Raw genomic sequence first — 24,513 nt, 5'->3', positions numbered from 1 at the left:
TTTATTTCGGCTCCCGTGTTAACAGGTTAGAGCTTGTACACTGCCTGCGTGACACGCACGTCTTAGGCTCGAGCCGCGCCGAAAACGTGTGCATTCTAGAAATAGGACCGACGCCTATTTTTCACGCGACACACAAGCGTGTTGGAAGCGTTTCCAGGCAAAATAGAATACAAAAGGATGTTTATATGTCATTTTGACACAAATACATTTAATAAATGAGATTTAGATGTTTGAAAGTCTCTAGGTTTTGACATAAATGCAGATATACATTTATTTTTAAAAATTGTATTTCAATTGGATTCTGATAAAACAATAACATGGACTTTATTATCTCAGGAAAGGAAATTGAAATATAAAAATATATCGAAATATGTGCAAACAAATGTACAAACAAAAATATTGACAAAATAAAGTTGAAGAACATGCTATTATTTAATTTTATCAATGGGAAACATACATGTGCAGACAAGGCTAGCAGCAGCAGCGCCGCGTCAGACACGTTTCTGGGGTGTAAAGAAACGCAGACGCAGAAAACGCCACGCAGCCGCCACGCAACTGACACGCAACAGAAACGCCACGCTCACGCCACACAGGCAGTGTGCAGGAGCCCTTAGCGCACCCCGCGGTCCATCCGCTTCACTCCCAGCTTCTAGGAGACTACTTTACCGGGAGGAGAGCAGACGGCAGTAAACAGCAGTTGCTGCAGCTGCCGGCCGAGGCGGAGGCACCGCGACGTACGCTAATATTACTAGCTAGCTCCCGGCGAGGGAAGGAGAGCGGACAGCAGCTCCGGTCTGGCCAATCAACTTGCCCAACATACTGTTTTACTTCGGGCCAATGTCGAACCCTGGGTCATGTTAAGCTGGATGCCAGTAAGGAAGTGCATCCTTTGATAAACTGATGAGTCACAGAAATCTGAGTTCGAAGGAAAAAAGGCCGGCTTAAGTGACTAAGGGTGGACGCATATAAGTAATTAACTGTTGAGAGAGATTGGCAGCTCAGAGTAAATTTACAGTCCACCTGGCCAAAAGATTTATTCATGTTTTTACTCCTAAATAAGCTATTTAGATAATGATTAAACGGTCTCATTGCTTGAAAGGTTGACCTGTACATTCTGTGTGTAGCAAGTCTCTAGCACATAACTGACAGGAATGGCAGCCAAAAAGAAAAGTGTATAATGTCTATCAGTAATAAAGAGGGACATTCAACTGATCTTTGGTGGTCTGCCAAAATGCACCATCTTTTCAGCTGGTGGCTACAGGTGGCCTTCCCTGCCTAGATTTGGCTGAAAGTTTGGATCATTCTGAATCCATTTTTAAAACTATATAAAACTATATACAGTATTTGTGTTCCGTTTTTAAATATTCCAGTAGGAACCAATGGGCTTGGAGCTGAGTGTCACAGAGAAGGGTAAGGAATTTAGAAAACATTGTGTATGTGAGTGTGGACTAACGGATTCTCCTAGCTGTAGTAAATGAAGCTAGACTGATAGACCATTGCATTTGGCGGTGATGGGTTGTCATGTTAATTCCTGGGGAGTCACAACTGAGGTTAGGGAGGGTGGGACAAAGACCCCATTCAGATGAACCCCAGCGTCTTGCCCACACAGAAACACACACACACACACACACACACACATAAACTTAAAGTGCAGCTGGACAGCTATTCATTGCTGTGAAGTGGACACTCTCGTCCTAGCAGAAAAGGGTCTTTCAGAATGGCCTGTGGCCAAACAGGGCTAACAGCTGCTGTCAGCTTGCACTGATAAGAGGATACTGCTGTCTGGCTGGCAAAGGACTCTCTCAACTTCATTAAAGGCAAAAAAATGTAGCCACAATTAACATACAGTCAATTCACATGAAACAATGTAGCAGCATGGCCCATAATCCAAAAGTCACAGATTTAATTTCCAAAACAATCAAAGCTTTAAAATTTGCATCAAATAGTTGTTCTTAGTGATGGAAGGATTAGACAATTAATCAAAGATGTCGTGCTTTTATATTATTTTAAATTGAATACCTTGGGGATTTGGACCTACAGTATGTGCAAAACACAAAAACAGCCGTTTGAAACGTGATGGGCATTTTTCCCCATCTGGAGACATTTTACAGACTAAACAATTAAATGATACAAATATCAGCTGATGAATTAAAACGCGTTAGTTGTGGCCCTATTTCATTCCCGTTAGTAGGGTTGCCTGATTAGAAAAGAAGATCCTGTCTTAACTGGATGTCCTGGAATCAAGTCCCACAGACAGAAATCATTCATCCGTCTTGTGTAATTTAATTACATAATCCTCGGGTAAAGTTATAACAAGGATTTCTCAATTTGGAGATCAACTGAGTCTCAAACAAAATTAAAGTAAAATGTAATCAAGCCTCCATGTCACACAATTAACTTTAGGAACGGAATGAGAAGTCAGATGCGAAATACGATGCTCAGGTCTCATGGCAATGTGGATCAGAGAGACTATCACGTCAGCAGAATGTTTTTACAGGAGGTGTTAAGCTGGAAAAGGTAAATGGACACTAGGACAAAGTGATGTTCATTGTGTTGTGATGGTTTGTCTTGCACTTTACACTACATAGATAGATGTAGAAGATAGAAGTGATTCTGCTGTACTTGTGCCATGTACTACATAGGTCACTGAGACATGTTTCTATCTCCTCTTTGTGTGCAGCGAATGAAGCAATCATCACTCAGTACATTTACATGCACACCAATATTCCACTATTATTCCAAATATGACAATATTCCAAATTTGATACAGGTCATGTAAACAGCATATTCCGGTATCCGATATTCTGAATAAGGCCTTTTTCCGAATATAGCGTTTTCCGCTATTATTCGGGTTTTGGAGGCACTGTTTGGACATGTATACAGCGTATTGGGAATATGCGTCTCAATCGGGGTTTTCACCGCAGGCTTATGGTCAGCTCTGTGCGTTGCTATGGTTGCTGTACACAAACCAACCAGCCAACAGTTTGCAAGGCTGCAGACCCGATAAGAAAGAGAAGCACAGCTACATTTAAACATTATCAAAGACTTGGATATCAACAGGTTTTTGGATATGCGAAAACATCGCTACGCCGACCTTTTCAGGATGCTGGTTGAAGAAATGAAAGAGAGACGCTGTGTTCACACAGTCCAACAAGTCCACCGCCGCTGGTGAACTCTGAAAAAATCCTGTTTTGCACGTGTTTAGCACGGCTACATGTAAACAGGAATGTTAGTGGAATACTCACTTTCATTAGCCATGTAAACAGCTTAGTCGGAATATTGTCTTTTTCAGAATTAGGGCAACAAACGGAATATTATGTGCATGTAAAAAGAAAGACTCAATACCACTACGAATGTAAGCACCTTAGAACACTTAAATTGCAGGAGAGGAGAGGGAATTGTTTCTGTGGACATTTTGCAGCAAATGTGGCTTTTGTGTGTTTTAAAATCAGCCCCCTGATTACAGCTAGCCAAGCTTAAGTCAACTCATTTTTAATCTTCCTTTATTTGGTTCTGCCAACAAAGATCTGCATTCTGCATCTGAATATCCTTACATTCATACAGCTGTTTCAAACAGTGACTGTGTGTCCATATGTCCTGTTGTCATCGAGTAAATCTTGGATTAAGCTCGATCCGAACTAGCTTGTTCGACCACATTAGAAAACAAAAATGTTTATGGTTGCTACAAATGGCCACACTTAAAGGCGGAGGGAAAATACACCTTTAATAAAGAGATGCGATTTCATTGGATAACGGCACACATTTTCCGACAGTCTCTCCTGGAAGGCATTCAAGTGCCAGAAATGAAGATAAAAAGAGAAGTTAAAACCCGGTAAGTTTTCTACATCCGCACAGCTGGACAATCCATGGCGTGAAGTGGGTGTGAATGTTGGATTGTCGGTTGCAGAAAGTGGGGAGGATCCTTATCCAATGTCAGAAAGGTATGGGAGAGGGCAATTGCAGAGCTATTCGACCATCCAAAAAGCAGTTCTGACTGAATATACTGGAAGCCTAAGCCCTACCTGCTCACCCAGTGTAATTCTCTCTGGGTGAGATAATCACTGGAATGCCTATAAGGCTGCAACTAACAATTATTTTCATTATCTATTGATCTGTCAATCATTTTTGAATTCATCTTTAAATCTATAAAATGGTGAATAATACCCATCACACATTCCAAGAGCCTTAAGAAACATCTTCGAATGGCTTCTCTTGTACAAAACCCCAAAAATAATCAATTTACATTAAAGAGCTCATATTATGCTCATGTTCAGGTTCATAATTGTATTTAGAGGTTGTACCAGAATAGGTTTATTTGGTTTAATTTTCAAAAAACACCATATATTTGTTGTACTGCACATTGCTGCAGCTCCTCTTTTCACCTTGTGTGTTGAGCTCTCTGTTTCAGCTACAGAGTGAGACATCTCACTTCTGTTCCATCTTTGTTGGGAGTCACACATGTGCAGTAGCTAGCTAAGGACTACTAGCCAGTCAGAAGCAGAGTATGAGGGCGTGTCACGCTAGCAGCTAGGCGAGCATTATAACGTGTGTTACAAAGTGACCACGTTTGTCTCTGAAGTAAAGGCTGGACTACAACAGAGCTGTTTGGAGCAGTTTGTGAACAGTGTTTTCTGTTGGAGATGGTAAGTCCCTTTGGGGTGGACTTTGAGCTTTTTCACTTTGTAAACCAATAACATGCACAAAAAAGATATATAACACAATAAAGGGAAGGGAAAAAGCCAAAAAGCGTAATATGAGCACTTTAATGTTAGCTGTTCTACAGCTGTCAGAGTTAGCTTTGACTTCATATATTACCTTCTAACAGCTGTAGTCTCAGTAACGTGACAATCTGCTTATAAATCACTAAAATAGTAGTGGCAGCACCGTTTGGCTTAGTTATCAATGTCGTTAGCATCGTGGCTAACACTATTGTTACTTAGTTTATGACATATCGTTTCGGCTGTGCTTTCTAACATGATGTCATTGTGGTAACCTAACAACGTTAGCCTTTACAACAGAGCCGCTTCACTACACTTGTTAGTTTTCTGTTGGAGATGGTAAGTCCCTTTGGGGTAGACTTTGGGCTTTTTCACTTTGTAAACCTATAACGTGCACAAAAGATATATAACACAATAAAGGAAAGGGAAAAAGCCAAAAAGCATAATATGAGCACATTAATATAAAACACAGAAAAGCAACAAATCCCACATTTAAGAAGCTGGCATTTGTTTAAATCAAATTTGCAACCAATTAATTAGCTGTAACTTGATATGACTAACTGATTAATCAACCAATTGTTTCAGCACTGGCCTTGCATAAGTCCAAACCCATTTGTTTATTGGGAGGAGACTAGTTGTCATTCACAAATGTTGATTGCTTGGCCAATATTCAAACTGGTGACCCTGTTTATGGCTTCATAGTTCACTTCTCTACCTTCTTGGCTGATACCACTCCTATGAGTTTATACTGGTAAGTAAGTAGGGCTGCTCGATTATGGAGAAAAAAATCATAATCACGATTATGTGTGGTCAATATTAAAATCACGGTTATTTAACACGATTCCTCATTGACTTTTGGAAAGATGTTACAATTACTGAACTTATAAAACAGTGAAAAAGTTAAACAAATCAACAGTGAAAACACCTAAAACTGTGAAAAAACAAAACATAATGTGCAAAATAATCGTTTATTCTGTTTTTGTGATCATTAGGAGCCGAAATCGTAATCGCGATTAAAATTCTGGTTAATTGCACAGCCCTATAAGGAAGCAGCCAGAGAACACCAACATTGGCTGAATAACGTGATGATTAGAAGGGACAAATTCTAACAGACAGACTGAGGACTAAATGGCAGCAGAGACAACAGGAGATGTGACCTTTACTGAAGTCAGCAGACTGCTGGCCTGACCGGAATGATAAAAACACACTGAGAGACACGTGAACACGCACACATTCAAAACATACAATCACTCTCATCAATGCACAGTCACACAAACACACACATAGGTCTATGTCCTTCAACCACAAAAGAGAACAAATGAAATGTCTATTTCATTATGTATTCATGAAAAACCCTTGCGCTTTAATGTTACTACCACCATATGTCTGAAAAGGCTGACGCATATTCTGCCCTACAAACAGCCTCTGGTAGGTCAAACTGACAGATCACTTACAGTAACATGTATCTCCAAAAGAGAACTGTGACCATTTTTATACAAAGATGCCTAATTCTATGGGCAACTACGTATATTTTGGACAAGTTAACACAAACGTTTTTTAATATTTGCAAATCCTTTGCGGTCACTGGCTGCCTGAAGTCTCCAACCCTCAGACACCAGCAGACATGTTGATGGTGTAGCTCACACAGGCCTGTACTGAAGTTTCACTTCTTGCTCGTTTTTGGGGGCCATCCATTTTGGATGTGAACACCCTCAAACACTCTTAAATGTTTAATAGTGATCGTTAGAGACAAAACAGTGAAAGACAATGAAAGCATAAAGCTACGCAGAATTACCTTAAGAACATCAATGTTAATGTGTACGGTGGCCAAGTCCGAGTCAAGACCTCAATCCTGCAGCATTAGTGGCAGGATTTGAAGACTGCTCATCTCACCATGCTCATCAACAGCTGTACTACATCTGTTCAAACAAGCTACTGAATTTCTTTTGAATTCCTGCTTTGAAAACAGCGATGCAGTGGTTGCAGAGTTTTATAGCTCACATATGGAGCTCCCATTTGTCATTAGCAAGTGTCACCAAAGGGCGCTGCTGTGTTGTAAAACTGAGCAACGCTGCAAACTACGTATTTACTCACTTGTGAGATTTGAGCACTTGACAGTTTATGTTTTCATGTTTTGAGATTGCTAAGTGCATATGGCTTCTTAACAGTTTATTAGACGTTAAGATGGACAAATGAGCATTGGATTGAAAGAAGCAATGCGTGAGTAACACTAGAAAACATGTTTGGGAGCTCCTGCAGGCCACCTGAATCCGAACCCGAGTTGTAAGTCACTCCGACTCGGCTGCTTATCCCTGAAATGTGTGTTGGCAGGGCCGATTAGGGAGCAAGACTGGCCCTGACTGATGTGGCTGCTAGCAGAGTCTGTCGGGGTCTAACTACCTCCGCTGACCTTTGAGCAAGGCGGAGTGTAGCCAGCATCTGTCACAGCAGCAGTAGCTACATTTAGATTCTGCGTTGTTGGGTGTACTGTACATGCGTGTGTGGTTGTGTTTGTGTGAGGGTTAGTAAGATGCATGTATCTACAGTAAAGGTTTGTGTGTAAACAATGTAAACCAGGCAGGCTTTAACGACCAGCTGCATGAACAATGTGGACACATCGATCACATTCACTGTCCAGTGCTACTCACAAACCTAGATGTAATTATTGTGAGGCTTTTTGGTTCACCACCACCAACAACAACAACAAAAGCCATCATTGTAAATGGAAAATGGACTGCACTTACGTAGCACCTTTCTACCTCATCAGAAGAAGCGCTTTACAATTTTCCTAATCTGGATCGACGGGGGCTCATTTTCCGGATGTCCCTCACTTTCCTCTTTCTTTGTGTTTACTTTAAACTCCGGTCACATCGAGCACCATTAACTGGAACCTCTGAGCAACGTTACACGCTGGCAAGTTTTGAAGAAAATTTGGATCGTGCTACAAGGAAGGCCTGCTTTGTTCGTTCGTGGAATGATTGTAAAGATTTACAAAGAATATGTTTACGGCATTTACTCTCTAACTGGGACGTTTTGGGTTCAGCGGCGGGGATTTGCTATGGACAAAACACACGCGGCGATAGAGCTGGGCAATATATAGATATTATATCGACATCGTGATACGAGACTAGATATCATCTTAGATTTTGGATATCGTAATATGACATAAGTGTTGTCTTTTCCTGGTTTTAAAGGCAGTAAAGTGATGTCATTTTCTGAACACACCAGACTGCTGTAACTGTTCTATTATTTGCCTTTTCCCACTTAGTCATTATATCCACATTACTGATGATTATTTATTAAAAACCTCATTGTGTAATATTTTGTGAAAGCACCAATAGTCAACACTACAATATCGTTGCGGTATCGATATCGAGGTATTTGGTCAAAAATATCGTGATATTTGATTTTCTCCATATCGCCCAGCCCTACGCGGCGATACACTGGTAAGAGTAAATTACGTTTAACCATGTATCCAGCTAATTCATATAGCTCATGTTACTGTACTGTGTGAACAGTTCACTTCATTTAATATTGTATGTGGATTTTACTTTTGCGGGGTGCAAATGTTCCACCAAAGCAAGCTCCTTCCCGATACTATTTTGCAGATCCACATTCACTGCGTCCATTTGGTCAATCAGCTTTTTCATTTACAGCAGTAGAAAAGTGGAACTTAATTCCACTTCACATTAGAGATTGTGCAAGTCTCAGCAGTTTTAAAATGTCCTTAAAGACTTGGCTGAAGGCGAATCAACTAAGTGATCATTGATCTTTTTATAACGTGGAAATTATATATTTTTGTATACTGGTTTATACGTTATGTAATGCTTGTTATATGTTGTTAAGTTTCTATCTGTTTTGATAGTATTGTCTATATTGTCCATTTATCTCCCATGCCCAGATACCACAGATGTAAATTAGCTGTATAGCTAACTCTGGTACAGGGCTTGAACTGTGCATGGTCCCTGAGAAATAAACTAATAAATAAAATTAAAATAATAAAGAAATGCAAACAACCCTAGAGAGTTTTTTTCTTCTTCTATGCAGGAGTGCATGCTCCTGTTGCAAGACCTTCCTTCGCAGCGCTGTGGAGATAGGTCTGGCAAAGTGAGACTACAATTTCCCTATCATTCACCCAGTCACACACACATTCATACACCAATGGTGGCGGAGCCGTCATGCAAGGCGCTTGGCCTGCCATCAGGAGGAACTTGGGGTTCAGTGTGATGCTCAAGGACACTTTGAATCGACATGCAGACCGAACAGCCAACCTTGTGATTAAAAGAAGACACGCTCTACCTTCTGAGCCCCAGCCGCCCTTAGCTGTAATACCAGCGCTGCTCAATTTTAGGCTCCCCAAACTTAACTTGAACATGACAAGGAAATACAGAGAGAAATAAAAAAGAGAGAGTGTGTCGTCCAAGGACAGAGAGAGATAACAGACTCAAACTTAAAATCTCTCATTAAAAAATTCTGGTAATCTATTTTTGGTGTCAGTAGAAATACTTCCAAACAATGGATGTAGAGCCCAAGTGGTACTTTTCCCCTAATGTGCAGAAACAAGAGTTCAAAGAGAGATTGTGTATTTAGGGTTGCCTAAATTACAAGATGCACACTTGGAAGAGACTGACAGCATTAGATCTTACTTCAAAACTTTAATTTGATGTTGGACTCTTTTGCTAAGTATCTGAGCATTCAAGATCCAAGAGAACATTATCTAAATGAAGACTTGGCAGTCAAACACTTACAAAGAGAGACATATAAACTGACTCCCAGGAGAAAATAGGTTGTGTTAAGTTGTCACTGATTTTAAATATTACTTTGCATTTGACTCACAATATTATCCTGAATTAGTAAAAATGTTCCAAAATGTTTATCTTGTCCTCAGTGTGACCTTTGATGCTGCCAGAAAGTGCAGTAACTTTGTCTTTGCTAGCTACAAATTGAGAGGCAAGTCTTTTTGTTTATACTACTGATTTGTGCAGATTTAATTTTGCACCTAGAAAATAGCATAACTGTTCTCCAAGATGTGTTCTCTTCATTTATTTTCACTGTTTTGTTCTGATTTTTAAATGTCTATTGTGCATTCTAAATTAAATGCAACAAACAGATTGCTATGTGGAGCCCTGAGATTCTTTGGCATTATTATAATTTGTTCTTTTATGTCAATAAAGCAACTGAAAAAGATGTATTAGTTTTCTTTGCTTTGCTTGCTAGCTGATGATAAGGCAGTTCCTTGGCTGTATTTCTTTCAAACAACAACTCAAATGATGTGTGGGAGGCTGCAAAGGCTGACACAATCTGTCAAACAACCTTTGATTTTTAATTATTTTCCAAAACCATAGAGAATAAAAGTAAATGAAGAAAACAAACATATGGGACAACAGAAAATAAATACAAAGATTGAATGACGTTCCCTCTCCCTAACCCAGGCTTAATCTACCTCGGCTCAACAAGCCACTATGTAAACACAGATATCTGCTTCAGCTAGTGTATTCTTCACACACACACACACACACACACACACACACACACACACACACACACAGATATACAATTAAGACATAAAGAGGCAAGCACGCAAACACACACAGCCAGCAGGCCTTTGGCCACTCGCTGAGCAAACCGTCCACTTCATGAATATCAATACAAAATGTACAGGGCCACCTGCTGTACTCAATACAAAGGCCATTAGCAAAGGAAAATATCAGAAACACAGCTACCGTACAGTTCCTGACTACACAAAGTGTGTCATCAGCAAACCAAATGAAGCAAAATCCCATTACTTACCCTCCATTCCACTGAAACATCCACTAGAGCCACACACACACACACACACACAGGCCTTTTCTCCTTTTAAATAAAAAATATCTTTGGCAAAAAAAACAGAGAAAGCAACCAGAAATGAAGATTGTGTTTCTCCACTGGCTGTCCACGTACATTCAGCATTCTAAGCAGCAGCTAGCTGTCTTTCATTGGGCACATTTATTAGTGTGTGTGTGTGTGTGTGTGTGTGTGTGTGTGTGGGTGGGGGGGGCTGGTTGTTTGTTTGTTTTTTGATTGGCTGCTCTCTGTGAGTGACAGCAAGCCAACGCAATTGTAAACCAGCTTAGTCCAGTTTTCCCTCTAGTAACTCAGCAGAGTAAATACAGGAGGGGGGGAGGGGGGGGTCTGTAGATAGGAGTTGAATCCAGCCAATCAATAACATGGATTTTAATGAAGGGGAGAGGTAACCATGACAACCCCTAAATGACCCTACAGCAGAATGGATGAAGGAGCGTCCTCAGTGCAGATTTACAGATAGTCTAGGCTCAGTCCTTCAGTCCTGAGATTATTGTAATGGAAATAGTTTGTATTCATCTAGAAAGCTAGAAAGTGTTGTTAAGCGACAGGTTTTTGGACACTTGTATTTTCTCCTAGCATCAGCCCGTTAACTTCCAGATGGCCACTGATGAGCTTTAATGGAGTAAATGGGGGTTAAGTGCCTTGCTCTAGAGCCCCTCAGCAGCAGTTGTTAGGGTAGGGTGAAATATTATCATTTTCTTTCACCGGACACAGGATTTCCCTCTCGATCCAATGATTAGATCCAGCGACCTTCTGGTCACAAGGCCTTTTCTTTCTTTCTTCAGCTCGCTGAGTTACTAGAAGAAGGATGGAAGAGAGCCTGGGGAAATTAAGTGGCTGACAAGGTTAGCTGCAGTTCTATGTTGGCGTTTGAACATGATGATGACAAATGCAGTGATTTCCTTTACGGGTTGCCACTGAACTGATGCAATTATCACTGTGCTTCCTTGAAGATGCACAAAGAAGCTCAAGAATACTAAATAATAGTAAGTAGGGCTGTACAATTTATCTTTTTTTTTTAATCGTCATCGTGATATCAACTGGCGTAATTAACATTTGGTTTTGTGAGTTGAAAGAAAATATCGGCAAAAAACTGCATTTTAAAATGTAATTGTCATTCTTTTTTTAGTGGTGCCTGTTATATTCATTTCAATGTTCAATTTGTTCAATAAAAGAATGTTGAAAATGATTTCCTTTCATTTGTTTTAAATTCAACAAGCGATTTGTTGTATTTTAGCAGAATACTGAAAGCAGCAAAAATGCTGAACTAGAGAACACTTTAATAGGTTTCGCAAGTAATATCGTTATCATGATATTCAACACCGTTATCGCATATTTTCCTCATATCTAGCAGCCCTAATAGTGAGGCTGGTCATTACTGGGCTGTCGAATGTGAGATCATCCCAACGTGTGCCAGCGAAGACTGTTAAATCCAGGTGTTTACACTTAGAACTGCACCAGAAATCAAACAGGCAGCCGTTCAGCTGCTACAATAACGGCTGAACGGCGGTGCTTGGAGAGCGCAAACACCAACATGATGACAGATTGAAAAGAACAGTAAAGACTAGTCAAATTATGGCCTCCATAATATATTCATCCTTCTCTAGAAGACCTATAATTTGAATACAATCACGCAACTGAGAAATTAGACGTTTTCTTTGTTTCATCAGGGAGGAAGAGGTTTCCAAATCACAAGTTGTCCTTTTGTAGCAACTCCAGCATAGTGGTCGGCCCCTTAAATCCACCGTTAAATGCTCTCCAATAGGGCTGAACGATTTTTGAAAATAATCTAATTGCGATTTTTTTCCCAAATATTGCGATTTCGATTCGATTATTTTTTTAAGCTTTGTCTTCTGTATTATTCAACAAAGACAAACAATAAATCATTTTATAGTATGAACAACACACTAGACAGTTAAAAAAGTAAAATTATAGTATATACACACACACACACACACACACACACACACACACACACACACACACACACACAAACAGTGTATTTTTTTTTTGCCTCCAGCCCCTCCCCCTCGGGAAGTTGCGTGCTGCCGTGTGGTGTTCTTGCCGTGGGATTAACTGTACTAATAAAACCGTTGAAACACCGCGGCCACGCTGCTGTGAAAGCTCCCCGAACGTCATTTATCAGAGTCTGGTTGTTACCCCTCTCAGTGGCAGCTCCTCCACTCCATATCTTTATAACGGAGCTAACCGCTAACCAGAGCTAACCGCTAATCAGAGCTAGTTGCCAACCGAGCCTTCAGTTCTGCGTGTCTGTATTCATTAACTGCACGTATGGACTCGAACCAGAATAAAACCCTTCCTTTTATTAAAATGACTGTAAAAGTTTTAAACTACAACTCAGAGTTGTTTGAATGACAGAAATCAGTTCAAGGTACAGTGTAGCGTTAGCGTGCTAAGTTGATGCTTTCTCTGTGGAGTGCAGACTGATTTGCTCTCGCGAGTCATGTGACCAAATCGCAGCCTTTGTGATTAGGAAATCGCGTTTTAACATATCGCGATATTATCGCAAATGCAATTAATCGTTCAGCCCTACTCTCCAAGCAGACAGGAGTGTTATCAGCCAAATAATATTCCGTCCATACCATGCAGCCCCGAGTGTTACACATATATATATTCAAACTCATTCTGCAAGCTACCCAAAAACTCCCTCTCACTCATCAGTAGCCCAAGCACAAATAATGATTACGGCTAAGGGAGTATGCCAAGAACAGTGATGTTTTCATTCCTCACCTCGTCCATCCACAGCGGAGGGTCCAATTTATCTGACTAATCGACAACGCTCCACTGGACTCTGTTGCTTTATGTAACTGGTCGCATTGAGTTCTCTAATCTTTTATCAATGCTACTGTCAGGCCTATTACTTACTATGTTAGTAGGGAATATTATCATCCAGACAAGCAGGGATTTTACAGCTACCAGGCATGAATCTCAACTCAATAAGCTCAAGTACTCTTGTGTTTATAAATGCCAATACCAATATTCTGATGGTGCCAAAAAACATGTTGCAATATTTACAATTTCAACATTTTATATGTTTTAAATTATTAAATTTGAACATGGCAATACCAAACAATTACAAATTGAACAAACAAACAAATGAAAAAAATATATTTAACTAAAAGGATCCAGAATGTTAAAGACGACGCACGTAATGCCATTTAATTTGAGCCAAAGTGGCACACAGAACATGAGCGAGAGCAGAGTGTTTATTATTTGTGGCCCTGGTGGGATTTAACCCCACAGAAATCCCAAAATCGGTTGTCCAATGCTTAATATGTGGAGTGCCAAAAAGGAGAAAAATATATTTAAGTATGCTCAAAGATATATAGCATTATACATAGCAAGTGGGGTGAGCGTGCAGAGCTTGAATTCAAGAGCAACAGAATGACCTCACCTCCCCTGGTTTTGGCCAAGCCTCTGATCATTAAAACTCAAGAGTCTGAGCTCTGTTACTGTTGGCACGGGCTGTGGACCGCTGAAGTTATGGATGGCAGCGGCAAATGGCCTGGGAGCTGGTCCTGTTTGCTGAGTAGTTTCACAACCAGCCTTAGATCCATATATGGAGATTTTGAATGCCAGTAAAATGACTTTAGATGATGTAAAACGTTTCCAGACTTTTCTATTAAATAGTTGAGATCTTGTCTAAACACCCTGTGGTTTACTTAATCCTACTGCACTGGGCTGTTGGAACGAATACCGAAAGTTGAATATAATTCCAATAGTAAAAAAATCAATACTATTCAAATGCTGAAATTACTATTCGAATGTGATATTTTTTTATAAATAGGTTGGCTAACGTTAGCTAATCTCCCTCTTCTCATGTCACGTCTGATGAACAATTCAAACAAAGTTACGGGAAACACAAGGCGTTGTGAGCTAACGCTACGTACCGAGTACCGACCCAACAGATCGTGCATCTGTTGAGTGAGTTTTAAAGATCAGAGGTCATGATCCGTGAGAATACATTAGTGTCTCTTTCATGGGATTTAAGATAAAGTCCTTACTGACAATATTTTATCAAAAATGAGCCTCCTTTTTGGCTCGGTCAAGTTACAGCCACTATGAGCTCAAGAGACAAAAATAGCAAAAGTCAGCAGTTACCACAGAAACCTGATCACTCTGCTGTTTTGCTGTTCTTAGAGGGGTTACCATAGCAACAGAGACAACTGATTGCCATCAGAGTGCTGTTTGGCTTTCATCAAATGGCCGTTTTCAGTAAGCACCTTATTCTGCTCATGGGCACAGACAGGGCAACAAACAAATACAACACACACTCAGCAAGACAGTTAAAAGCCCATCAGTGCTTTATCCCTCCATTGAAAGATGTGATCTTGTTAGGCAACAGACAAAGTAATACCCCAGCTTAAAAACAGCATAATGGCCATTGATGAAATAGCAATTGCACAATGTTGGAGACATATGAGCGATATAAGGTATGGCCTACAGCAATCCTCTCACAATCAAACATACCTCCATTTGCCAATTACATTTCCCTGCACTCATCCTTATCAGCAAGCATACTGTTGGCAATCTATCAATAATCTCACACAGAAACAGCCTGGTTAGTGTAGTGTTTAGGTTTCCACCGAGTATGTGGACAAGCGTCACTATATTTTAGGCTGGGGGAACAGGGACACCCAAGAAGACTTTCAAAATCCTCATCGAGTTTGAAATTCCACTGCATCACACATGTAACAGTGCATATTACAGATTATTTAGGGTCCAAACTGTGAATATGCTCACACCAGATGATTCCACATTCACAATGACGTAACTGATATAATCCTTCTGATGTCAGGAACACAGAAAGTCATGTAAACCAGCATAGATCAGCATTAATAACATATATGTCAATGATTATGGATTAATATAGAATTAATATGAAAAAAAAATATACCGTTGATTGATTATTTGTATATAATAGGGCTAGAGGAGAGATTTGTAGTAGCTTTTAAAGCAGAGCTAAAGGTGAACCAGACTTGAAAGCTGACATTTATTGTAGGACAGGGACCCCATTTGTTATGCCTGCATTATATTCAACTTTAATACAGCTACGTCAGCTCAGCTCACTGCAAACTTGTATTTCCCTGGCTTTTGATAGTCTTTGCTCCTTAATTTCCTGTAATCTTTCTACTGTTTGCTCCGTAATAAAAATGTATAAAATGCCCATAAATACTTGCAGTGGATCAGACAATATGTGCGTACATGAATGTGGTTCAGGCTGATTATATAAATTCATCACACATACTGATATTTTTTTTCAAACCTCACTCCCAATTTCCCCAAGAGCCAGGAGACAGTTAGACAATCTGAAACAGGCGAGGGTGTGGGAAGGCGACCGAGAAAATCAAAGGGCTAAGGTTCAAACCATTGTCTTTGCAAGTATCCACCATGCCGAACTGCTGCTACGAAAGACACTGACACTCTAAAACTGGCCATGCAGGGGCACCCTGGTAGCTCACCTGGTAGAGCGTGCACCCCATGTACCAAGGCTCAGTCCTTACCGCAACCGGTTCAATTCAGACCCGTGGCCCTTTGCTTCATGTCATCCCCCTCTCTCTCCCACTTTCCTGTCTTAATCGCTCCTATCAAATAAAGGCAAATAAAGCCCCCCCAAAAAATAACAATTGCACTGGAGGAAAACCTTTTGAAGGCTTTGTCTTCTTTCATTCATTCATTTATTCATGTGTAGTGCTTGCTGACGTGTAGACGTGTAGATTAGGGCTGGATCTGAATATTTGGATTTGTTCAGCCCTGCTACAATGCATGCTCCCTGCATAAGAAATATCCAAAGTCTTCATACACTACAACAACAGCACCGTGCCAGCATAGGATAGTTCACAAACCCCAATGCACTCCCCCTCACCACCCATCTAAGCATCTAAGAACGTATTAAACTTATAGTAATACGAACAAGGAGTGGCACCGTAGGTCACTGGTGGCCCCTTCAGCTCCCATCAATGATAATAAGATCTCTGTTCCTCTAAGACAATTTGACATCAGATAATCAATAGCCCCAAGGCTGCAGAACTAATGGGCTGAGGCACATTTCATTTAACTACAAGTCACTGGTTTGAATCCAACCTGAGGTTTTCACTTCCCCTCTCTCTCACTTTCTGTCGCTGTGTAGTGTGTACTAATGATAAAGTTGAAATTACTTTAAAAGAAAAAATCAATACCGCTTCAGGCAGGAATCAAAATCTCATACCACCCAGGAAACTGCAAGTACTGACCTCCATTTTGATAAAGTGTAGAATTATTGTACATCTACTGAATCATAAATTCCTTCCTCATAACATCCTCTAACACACAGGCCAAAGGAGAGTCGACAAGATAGAATGCAGTCGCCATTTACCCACACCTGGATTGGTTTGTTGAAATAAGAGATGGGGGCAGGGAGGTGACAGTTGATGAGGTCAAATGTCTAGAAATGTGTGTGTGACAAGGTAATTGCATTTAGCCACTAGTTTGTTCCGTGGATGATGTTTCTGCTCACATTGGAGTCAGTGTGGTGCGTTTTTGGACTTCTGCATCAATTGGCAAGTACCACATATTTCTTTACATTTGTCCTATTGTTTATAAGTAAGGTTTAATTCCATTAAAATCGTAAAAAAAAAAAAAAAAAAAAAAAAAACACAAGGAGGGGTCTGTTGATTGAGGATAACCAGTAGATATATAAGGCTATTTGTAGCTGAAGTGTAGATTAAACTGTCCTACGTGTATTGTAGAATACATTTTTATAACTTGATATAACAAGAGCAAACAAATAGGATTTGCATTCGTTTTATCTTCCGCTGTACTGAAGTGTATAAACACGTTGGAAGTGATTTTTCTGGCTTTTCGCTTCCTCCACCATCTGCCAGAATGAGAAAGTGGAGAACAGAGTCCTCGCTGTTTGGTGCCAGAAAGCAATTCGGCACATTTCCCACCAAACCTGAACACTGAATCGCAATGTCAAATGCAGCACAGGGGTTGATAGAGGCAGCCATTATTTCCTCCACTATTCACAGTAATTACGTTAATGTCTAAAATTAATGTAGTGATGGCTTATTTCAGGACACTATGACACAAGCAAATATATAAATAATTTTACATTTTAGCTGTTTAGATGATACTATTATCTAAAGTGCTTCTAGAGTGAGGCTGAGCAGTAGTTGGGAACTCCAACCAAGGATGTGAGGGCTTGCCAGGTTTTTGTTACTCTCAATCTGGATATACCTGATACCAGAGTTGGCTTATTAAATACACAAATCTGACACCCATGAGGTATTGAATGATGCAGTGTATTGATTCCAATGGTGTATTGATTCCAATGGGAGAAGTAAACGTGATTATGAGCGATTCTTTCACCCCAAAGTCACCAAAGTAAATATTGGACCCATTCTTCACAAGCCACATATCTCGTGAACATTTTGACACTAAAATGGCATTTTTCACAACGACAAATCAGGAGAAAATTAACTTAGTTTGAGACCCGATTCAGTCTCAGGAACAAACTCTCGCGAGATCTGGCAACACAGAGAAGCTAACGTCAGCTCAACGTTCGCAAACACCCTTACAAAACTAATGTTCGTAAGGCTAAATATGACTTTTAGCTGTGTAAATATCTAATGCAAAAGAAAATATTAATAAATTTATAAATTAAGACAAATATAACCATCCACACGACATTCACTACACTTTCAAATGAGGCCACGCCCATTTAGGAGAGGAGGTGTATACCGTTTCATACTGTTGGTGCAGCGTCTAATGCTCTTTGACTTGGACCATCGCAAGGGAAGAGCACATCATAAAAAGCTAAAAGCTTTTTATGCTATGAAAACAAAACAGATAAGGTAAGTCAGAAGATTGCAGGAGATGAGCAGCTCATACGAAAAATGTTATACATTTCAAGAATAATCTTTAACGGTGAACTATTATGGTTTTCTGTATTTTCTGTCATATCTATAATGTTATAATGTTGGATTTTTATGGTCAACGTGGCCAGGGCTTCAAATAATGAGGCAAACGTATTTCAGAGAAATCCCTGTGAGCTAAAACATTCAGATTTCAAACTGTTCTGAATGCTCTGGTTTCAACAGTTTTTCTACTCTCGGTTCAGTTTCACGCAACACCGAGCCGGCCTTCTCCAGCCTTCGATGATTGGTCATCTGCTCCAGCCAGGCAGGACTGGAGTGATTTGTTTTTTTAAGCTCCTGCGGTGTTAACATTGCTGCATGTAGCTGCATGCTAACGCCAGTGAAATACGTAATCTTGGCTGCCAGTGTTGTTAATTCCTTCCCAATTTCGGGTCACATTACTGTTGCAACATGTCTGGTCGGGTAGTATTTTGTTCAGAAGCCTTTATCTGTGATTTTTGGCGGTAGAAAGTGCTGCTATATTCTATTACTGCCCACTGCTAAATATAGTAGATGTGTGCTAACGCCAAGGAAATCTGTAATCTTGGCTGCCAATGTTGTTAATTTCTCCCCAATTTCGGGTCACACTGCTGCTGAAACGTGTCCGGTTGTGTCATATTTATAAGCCTTTATTGGTGTTTTTCACGGTACAAAATCCTGCTGTATACTCTGTTGAAGCCGGACACCGACTGTACGGAGACAACAACAACAACAACAACAGGAGCTAGATGCAGACTGCTGGCCAATCAGAGCAGACTGGGCTTTTTCGGGAGGGGGGCTCAAAGAGACAGGCGCCCCTCCAACAGAGCGTCTCAGACAGAGTGTGAATACAGGTGCAGCAGCCATGGGCAGTATGAGAAAAATTGTGTTTTTTTAAAACAATAAAGCTAATACAAACACAAAATACAAGTATGAACCTGAAAATGCTATAATAGATCACCTTTAAGATGGGTTCCATTTCAAGGCACAATTTCACCATCTCAAACAAAACAAAAATCCTAAATTTGTCCAAGTTAATTTCCTGTTGCAGTGTTTGCTGATGCAGTGTGTGCTTCTTGGAAATAAACTGGGACCCAAGCTGTTTCCTAGCAAAGCAATTCCAATGAAATAGTCTATAAAAGGAGCTCCACTTACCTCTGAGTGTTTCAACAAATGACGGTAAGATTACAACCTAAACCTACAGAGCTGAATGGGCATTATGCGTTTGCCCGAGTCTGTCTTTTGCAAGAGAAATCTCAAAAAAGCTATAAATTAATTTGTACAAAGCTGAGTGGAAAGAAGAAACTAAAAAATAAACGCACACTAGGTGAGATCCATTTGAACTGTGGGATTGACTATGTTTCACATAATAGTGTACCGTACCTGCGATGTGTACTGTATACGCTACTTTAATCGTGTGGTTGAGTATATTGTTGTGGTCACACAGAAAGCACCACAACCAGCAAGTAAGTTTACTATGGAGCGGAGTAATCATGACAACAAGCTTAGTTGTAAAAAGTTGTTAATAGCTTGTGACCATTTGCCATGAACAAGGCAATTACTTTTCCCTATTTCTTCAATGTAATATTCTGAAAGGTAATACAAACACTGCACTCGTGTACACTCTTGTAAAATCAGACCCTGTAAACTGTTACTCATTGGTTCACATTCATTTATCTTCTCTGTATGTTGTGTGTGCACTGTGGCCTTGGTGCAGCACCACCCACTAATGTTTAATTTTAGGTTAAAATACTGCACAGCTATGATTTTCTAGCATTAGTGCTGGGTGGTATACCGGTCGGTTTAAACCGTATACCGGTATTAATTTCCCATATGATATGAATTTTTCATATACCGTAATACCGGCATGTTGCTGCAGAGAGCGCTACTGCAGAGGTAAACAGCAAGGGACCCCTGTTAACTGCGTACCGTACCGTTCCCTCATGGTATTTAATTAATAACCCTCAACCAACTCTCTTTAACAGGATAAAACACCATAGCACACAACAATTTGTAACACTAATAATTGTACATTTACTGTACAAATTTACACCGCCAAACTACATGCTGGGTAACATTATCGCTGCTAGCTAGCCAGGTAGCATAACTAGCTTTGCCAGACCTTCCTCCACAGCGCTGCGAAAGAGGGTCTGGCTAGTCCACACAGCATTCCTGGATGGGAGAAAAATGTGCTCTGGTTAATTGGCATTTCTTTAAACCAATCAGAATTGTCATGGGCGGCGCTAAGCCCCGGACGGAGCCATGGTGCCTCTGCAAAATAGCCTCAGGAAGGAACTTGTTTTGGTGGAACATGTTTACGTTCAAAAGTGGTTTTAGTCGTGCAACAGAAAACTCAGATTGGACAGAGATGTCTGGATTTACCCTGCAGAGATCTGAGGAGCAGTCAACCATAGTCCTCATATACGGAGTTAAGAATTCAAAGAAAGCCTAAGGTAACGGACATCGGGCCGAAAAGAGTGAAATCCGGCGGAATTTTCGCCGGCAACGGAGCAATCCCGGAAGTGGAACGCTGTGAATATAGACTAAGCTGGGAGAAGCTCCGGTCGCTACTGCACATTCAAGAACAGAGAAGAAAGATAAAGGATAAAGAAAGACCAGAGATACAGCTGAACAACGTGTGCCCAAGAAAGGAGCCGTCTGCTGTTCCTAAGTTTTTTGTTTTTAAAAAATCCGACATAATTTAGCCACTGTTGTTGCCGGTCGCGCTAACGTTACTGGTCGTGCTAACATTACTCGTCGTGCTAACGTTAAGACCTGTCACCTCAACGCAATAACAATCTACCTACGGTCCCGCTACAGACCGCCGAGAAAGATGGGTTCAGAGCAATGACTAAAACACTGGATTTACAGTAAGATGTCTTGCCTCGCCGAAATTCTTCCGCCAAACTACTAACGTTATTCAAACAACACCGAAGCAAGCTGACAGCGGAGCTACGTTCAGTCGCTCGCTTTTCTACCACAACATAACGTTACCTGTGGTCAAGGTAGTGTTTATACAACTATCTTAAGCTACAAGTATTTTGTTTTGAAAAGAAAGCAATGTTAAAGTTGTTGGTATGTACAGTATGTGTATTTATTTGAGTTTATATTACTACTTTGCAGTTTGCACAATAAAAATAGTTAAGATTCTGTAACTGTTTCGTGCATTCTCCTTCATATAACGTTATTGTATAATGTTGTGGAGCCAAGCAAACCATTTAGTAATCAAAGCTTTTAGTAAACATGATGACTTTGAAATGTTTTTAAATTCTACGTACTCCTGACAGTAGAATAAGCCATTATAAACCTACACTGTCAAGCAAAAGAAAGAAAATACCGAGATATATCGTGAAACCGCCAAAATCTTAAAAAATACAGTGATAAAAATTGTTGGTCATATCGCCCAGCACTAATACCTGTATCAAACTACACACGTGACAAAATGGAGAAACTTACAGCCCTATGCCAACACCTTTGCTACAAGTCTATAAACTTCACATCTTTGAAAAAAATACTTTATGATCACATAGGTAGAAATTACTGTACAATTCGTAGGTGAAACATAAAGAGAATGGACTCTACTCTTTTTTTAATGCTTTAGGAGAAAAATTTCATGAATTAATAAGCTACTTTATTATCATATTTATTATGGTATTCCGTCTTCTATATCTAATATCAAGTGTGGCTAAAACAGATGTTTTAAACATCTAAGCAAATTTAAGCATTAAGAGAAATTTGGGAGAGCTCGCCCCACACACTTCCCGTAGTTTGATATCATTTATTCTTTACTTTGATTACTAAAGAGAGACAACTTATAACATAACGTAATCCCTACAATTATACACTCATATCAAAAGGATCTTTCCAAAAGTTGGCATTATAATGTCTACTTGATAATCTTTCAAACGGACCAAGCAAGCTAAAAAAAACCCTGAGGACAAACTGACCTAGTGAAAGCATTATGTTTGACCCTCAAATGACCTCAGATTTTGGCCAGAATTCAGAACCTCCGACCTCAAGGACAAGACAACCTCAGCCAGGTTTTGGTGAAATGAAAGCTGTGATCTGTACCAGACTGCCCTTACATGAATACTCCACGGTGTCATCCAATTAGCTGTACATTTCATTAACAAAGATTTCTGCCCAGAGGCAAAGTGGCGCATGACAGCTTTCCATCACTGGACCAGCCAGGATGCAAGAACACACCAGAGTCTGGGATGCAGCCGGTACGCATGCTAGCTCTGGTCAGACGTCACAAAACAAGTTACTTTCGGCTCGGACTGTGCAGCCATGAAAGAATCAATTAGATCAGCTTGGACTTCCTTGAAGCATTGAGTAGCGGGAGGACTGAGGCATCATTGATTAAAGTTAAAGGTTTTTCTTGAGAGGGTGGGGTAGGGGGGGGGGGAGTGATTTGCCTGGAGACGTCGGCCCACCTACAGATCAACACTGACTCTTCTGGGGGAGGTTAGGAGCTGCACATTGCCTAGAGACCCACATGTGCACACATACATACACACAACAGCAGTATGCTATGTTAGCTTCGGTAGCATCCATGGATGGAAACTGCTACGCTTACACCTTACAGCAATCTGACTGAGCTAGAGAAAGAAGACAGGGGAGGCTGATGCTTCTGGAAACAATGCAACTCAGGCAAAAGCATCCATCTTCTGACATGCTCGCTCACTCACACACACACACACACACACACGCGCGCGCAAACATGCACAAAGACGCGCTTAAACAACAGCATTCAACCGGCACGCCATTACACTCAAGAGGACTGAAATACATACAGACAGGAGATTGCATGTACACACGCCGACACACAGCACGGCTAAAAGTGAGAGAACGCAAGGCAGGCGGCAAGCTCAGCGTGACCAGCTAGCTTGTAGTGCCGACCCTCTGTGCTAAAATGGTAGGTCCCAGATTTCTCCCCATGCAATCGGCCACCAGCAACCATGGAGGCAAAACAGGAAGAAGAGAGGAGGAGGGATGCAGGAATAGAAAAAACCTAGCCATTTCCTTTTCCTCCTTTCCCTCTGATGAAACACACACACATACACATAAAAAGATACAGAAACATGGACAAACACAGAGGAGGCGGGAGGGTGTTGGTGGTACTTACATGAGGACTCTGTGCCGAACATGGCTGGGCCGGGAGCTGTGATGGAGAGAGAGGAGGAGGAGGAGGAGGAGGAGGAGGAGGAGCAGGAGGTGAAGGAGGAAAGAGAGGAGAAAGAAAGGGGAGGGTGAGAGAGGAGAGAGCGAGAGAGAGGGGGGGGGGAGGTTGATGAGCAGGCAGCTACACAGCGGGGGTCATCAAAGCAACACAATGCAGCCAGCCGGCCGTCGCTGCCTCCCAGACGGCCAGATGCCCCCAACTCCGCTATCCGTCGCGGCTTTAAAAGCCCTCCTCCACACGCTCAGTTAGTCCGGCCGCAAAAAAAAACAAAGAGGACTTGTGGAAAAATTAAAACAATGAATCGATAAATACAAAATAAAAGCAAGCAGAAATCCTTCACAGCCAAGGCAAACTGTGGTCAAATCCAGACACGGAGATGCGGTTGTGGCTAGCTATCGCATTTCTCCTCTTTCTGCAGTCTATATCCTCCTCCTCATCCTCTCCTCTCCATCACTCTCTCACTTCTCATTCCACTGTAGTATTAGTATTTACTGACAGAGAGAGAAGGGGGAGAGAGAGAGAGAGAGAGAGAGAGAGAGAGAGAGAGAGAGAGAGAGAGAGACTTTTCCTGGGAAGAGAGAAGAGGGGGGTGAAAAACCAAAAATGTGGCGAAGAGCTTCTGCCACTGCCGCTCCGCTATATGACAATAGCTATGCAAACAGAGTGACGTCAGAAGAGAGGGGGAGAGGGAGAGCTGTAAAAAGACTGACTACTGCTGCCAGATGGAGGGAGGGAGAGAGAGAGAGAGAGAGAGAGAGAGAGAGAGAGAGAGAGCGAGAGAGAGAGAGAGAGCGAGGGAGGCAAAAAGGGAGAAGGGGAAAGAAACGAGGAGAAACAGGAGAAAAAGGGAGGGGAAGATAGAAAAAGG

General features: G+C 41.0%; 1 protein-coding gene across 9 annotated transcripts in view; it reads right to left on the bottom strand.

Annotated features, from left to right (window-relative positions):
- The window catches only part of LOC116036272 (suppressor of tumorigenicity 7 protein homolog), a 66,179-nt gene that overhangs the window by 24,827 nt on the left and 16,839 nt on the right, over positions 1-24,513 (bottom strand). For 7 of the 9 annotated variants that reach the window (XM_036002783.1, XM_036002782.1, XM_031279752.2 and 4 more), the window contains exon 2: positions 23,589-23,624. The exons of 1 other annotated variant lie outside the window; for it this stretch is intronic. In XM_036002783.1, the coding sequence (XP_035858676.1) occupies positions 23,589-23,610 (22 nt within the window). In that variant the 5' untranslated portion in view covers positions 23,611-23,624. Of the gene's footprint in view, positions 1-10,508; positions 10,717-23,588; positions 23,625-24,513 lie in introns of those variants that run through there. One more of the 9 variants, XM_036002784.1, reaches the window with a different exon arrangement.

Source organism: Sander lucioperca, chromosome 7 (genome assembly GCF_008315115.2).
Source record: "Sander lucioperca isolate FBNREF2018 chromosome 7, SLUC_FBN_1.2, whole genome shotgun sequence".
Lineage (NCBI taxonomy): Eukaryota > Metazoa > Chordata > Actinopteri > Perciformes > Percidae > Sander > Sander lucioperca.
The sequence above is the reverse complement of the archived record's forward strand: the minus strand, read 5'-3'. Positions and strand labels throughout refer to the sequence as shown.